The sequence below is a fragment of the Trypanosoma conorhini genome (genome assembly GCF_003719485.1).
Source record: "Trypanosoma conorhini strain 025E chromosome Unknown Tco_14.4_contig_01042, whole genome shotgun sequence".
Classification (NCBI taxonomy): Eukaryota; Euglenozoa; class Kinetoplastea; order Trypanosomatida; family Trypanosomatidae; genus Trypanosoma; species Trypanosoma conorhini.
Window position 1 is genome coordinate 1,570 of NW_021705072.1, and position 3,247 is coordinate 4,816.

The window sequence follows — 3,247 nt, forward strand, 5'->3', positions numbered from 1 at the left end:
GTTCAGGAGCATCTACTTCCTCAAGCCGTAGCACTTCCTCCACGGTACTGTAAAGAGCCCACTGTGGTCCCGCAGGTGCTTCTTCCATCCTTCGGCGCTGTGCAGGGGGTTGATTGGAACCGCCGCTGTCGGACCCCGACCTCGCGTGCCGCCTCTGCGCATAAGTGGCGGGGCTCTCCGCGGCAGCGTGAGTTTCTTCTTCGCTTCTTTCAGTCATTGTTTCTTCAGTGTCTTTACTTTGTTGTAGGCGTTGTTGTCTTGCGCTGCGGCTGCACACCAACCACCAGCCAAAACGAGAATGCAAGGGGAAGAGAAACAAAAATATGGGCACACAGACACACGACCCCACGCAGCCAGATTCAGCAACAGAGAGAGAGAAAGAGAGGGGGGCGCCCGAAGGTTGTGGCACACGCATACACATCACACTTCAGCAGCCCGCGCAATGGGCGCTGTCAAGCAACAAACACACAAACAAAACAAGCAAATCCCGTGAAGTGAAGCCGAGGCGTGGGGGCGCGTCCACCGAGCAGTGGGGACGCGCAGCGACACGTTGGGCGACCAGCACACACTCCATCTCTCTCCCTCTGTCTGTTCCCGCACAGCCCAATCCAGGAAGAGAAAGGAAGAGAAAGAGAAAGAGAGTCCGCCCACTGAAGCAAAGGGAACAAACAAACAAACAATAAAAAGGACAAAAACAGTTACGGTGCTGTAGCCCATGCAGCCAAGCAGGACGGCAGCGGCTCGTCGGGTGCAAAAGAGGAAGAAAACCGACGGGCCTGCATGAGTGGAGTTGTGTATAGTTATACGAGCACATTATGTGTGTGTGCCTCGTGGGGTGCGGCGAGGGCGAGAGTGTCCGTGCAGGGAGACACATAAATAGAGAGAGAAACAGAAAAGGACGAACTGTGTGTGCACGGCCCTCTCCTTCTCATTCGGTCCCTCACGCGGCCACCATCGCAGCGGCAGCTGCACACGCAAGCAGAAGCAGCAGCACAAGGGGGGAGGCGGAGTGCGCGGCCGCGGTGCTGCTGCCGTCACTGTCGCCGGGCGCCGCCTTCGCTGCACTCGTCGAATTGTTGGTGGTGGTCGCCGCTTGAGCAGCCGCCCCCGCTGCCGGCTGAGTGGCTTCTCCTCTCTCTCCGCTCCTTTCCGTTTCCTGCTTGGGTGTGGTCACTGCGGGCTGCTCCTTTTGTTCTCGCTGACCAGCTTCGGTTGCCGCCACGGAACTCGCCGTCTGCGACTGCGCCGCTGGGCTGCCGCTGCCACCGCCAGTCGTCGTCGCGGTGTTGTCTGTGCTGGTGGCGGTGGACCCCGCTGCTGGCGTTTTACCCTCGCTCTTTGCAGGTGCTCGAGCGGCATTGGGCTCTGCGGTGTTTTCGGCATTCGCCTCATTCGGCTCTCCGGTCTGACCGCCGGCAGTCCCACCGCCACCTGCGGAGGGAACCGGTGGAGTTCCCCCCGCCCAACTTCCAGCGGGAGCGGCAGGACCGCTGGTGGCCGAAAAGCCGATGTCGGGGTGGCCACCGCTCTGCGTCGCCGCCCCTTGCGTCTGCTTTTTGCTCTCGGGCGGCTGAGGCCCGGCGATGGTCTCGGCGCCGGCAGTGGACTGCGAGAGGGCTGTCGAGTCGCTGCCGTCCTCGGTCGTCGCTTGACGTTCTGCAACGCCTCCCGCTGTTTCACCGCCTTTTTCCGCATGCGGTTGCCCCGTGGCACCGTCAACGCCGCCTTGAGCCAAGCCACCTCCCGCCTGTGGCTGTGCATTCGGTTTGGGCAGCACTTCGGTGGCGGGCACACTTTCATCCACCTGCTTTGTGCCCTCAACGGTGTGCGCGGGCTGCCCACCGACACCACCCACCGGGGCCGCAGACTCTGCAGGCGGCTTGACCGTGGGCTGAGGCGCAGGGCCTGCAGGATCCTGCGCTGTGGTGCCTGCGGCGTTGCCGCGCTCAGCTCCTGCTGCAATGTTTTCTGTGTCGCGTCGGCCTTCCTCCTGCAGCTGCGGCGCACTTTTGGCTTCAACTGTCCGTCCTTGCTGCTGTGCCTCAGTTCCTCCCGTTAGTCTGACCGCCGCAGGTGCCGGTGGTTTGGCCGCAACGAGTTTTTCATCGTTGCACCCATCGTCCGTGTTATTCACGCCAGCCAACGCACAAACGCCTGCCGCGCCGGAAAAGGAGAAGTCAGCGGCAGCACTTTCTGCCGCCATCGACTTACTGTAAAGTTGGCTTTTCCCGTACGTCGCAACTTTCATCGTGAACGCGACAGCGTCACTGCCGGCAGCGGCACACGCCTGGGTGCAGTTCCAACAACCGTACAGCCATGCAGCGCTGTCGCACAGCCGTGCAACTTCACCTTCCAGTTCGCTTGCGTCGGTCGCACAGTTGTTCCAGTCCGTTTCTCCAGGGAACCGCCAACGCAACTTCTCCTCGGACAACCCACACGCCACGTCCACCGGCAAAAATATTTTCCCCTCAACATCAGAAGGAGGGTTCCCAGGCGATCCAGCAGTTCCTTCAGCATTCGCCCCGCAGACGGAGGGGGCGCAGCAGCCGCAGAGCAGCGCGAGGAGCGCCAGGGCGCACACCGCACGGCGCCGCACCGCCAGCGTCGTCATCGGCAAAAGTAGTAGTGGTGGCCGTAGAGTCGTGGCAGAGTCGCTGAAGTCAGCGGGGAAAAAGACGCAGGAAACAAGAGAAGCAGAGGGATGGAGAGGGAGTGCAGCGGAGACAGTGAAGAGAGCAGGTGGCAAGAAGAAAAAAGGCGGCAGCCGAGCAACTTCACGCAGCCACACACGCAAGAAAGACGCACACGACGCCAGCAGTCATCCACGACGGAGCAGCGAAGAGCAGCCGCCCCCACACGCACATGCACACGGGAAGTGGGCCCGCAGCCACCACCCAAATGAGGCGGCTCCCGCGAGGAAAACGAGTTAGTCACAGCGCACTCCCCCTCGTGCTGTGCGTTTTCCTTCCCTCCTCTTCACGGCCCGCGAGGAAACGGCAGCAGCAGCCGCACACGGCACGGGCTGCGAAAAGGGCATCCACCCGCACGGCACTACAGGCGCATCGCATGCACGTCGGTTGTGTGTGTGTGCCTGCAGACACGCAACGCAAAGAGGGAGAAGGGAGAAGCGCGGGGGGGGCACGACAGACAAACACACACGCACAGCAGAGGCGCAGGAAGGAAATGAAGCAACAACTGAAGCCGGAGCCGGCACCGCAGCCCAAGCGGCGGCCAGCCACGGGAAATA

The 3,247-nt window shown here is 61.9% G+C and overlaps 1 protein-coding gene across 1 annotated transcript, besides 2 other annotated features; it reads right to left on the reverse strand.

The window, feature by feature from the left end:
* The first annotated feature begins 458 nt into the window (after positions 1 to 458).
* Positions 459 to 485: a microsatellite.
* Positions 486 to 610: 125 nt separating this feature from the next.
* Positions 611 to 641: a microsatellite.
* Positions 642 to 940: 299 nt separating this feature from the next.
* Positions 941 to 2,611, reverse strand: Tco025E_09264 (mucin-like glycoprotein; the record flags this gene model as incomplete). The annotated part of the gene is made up of 1 exon (XM_029376085.1): positions 941 to 2,611. One exon carries the CDS (start codon positions 2,609 to 2,611, stop codon positions 941 to 943), a length of 1,671 nt encoding a protein of 556 aa, XP_029223955.1.
* Between the last annotated feature and the right edge of the window lie 636 nt (positions 2,612 to 3,247).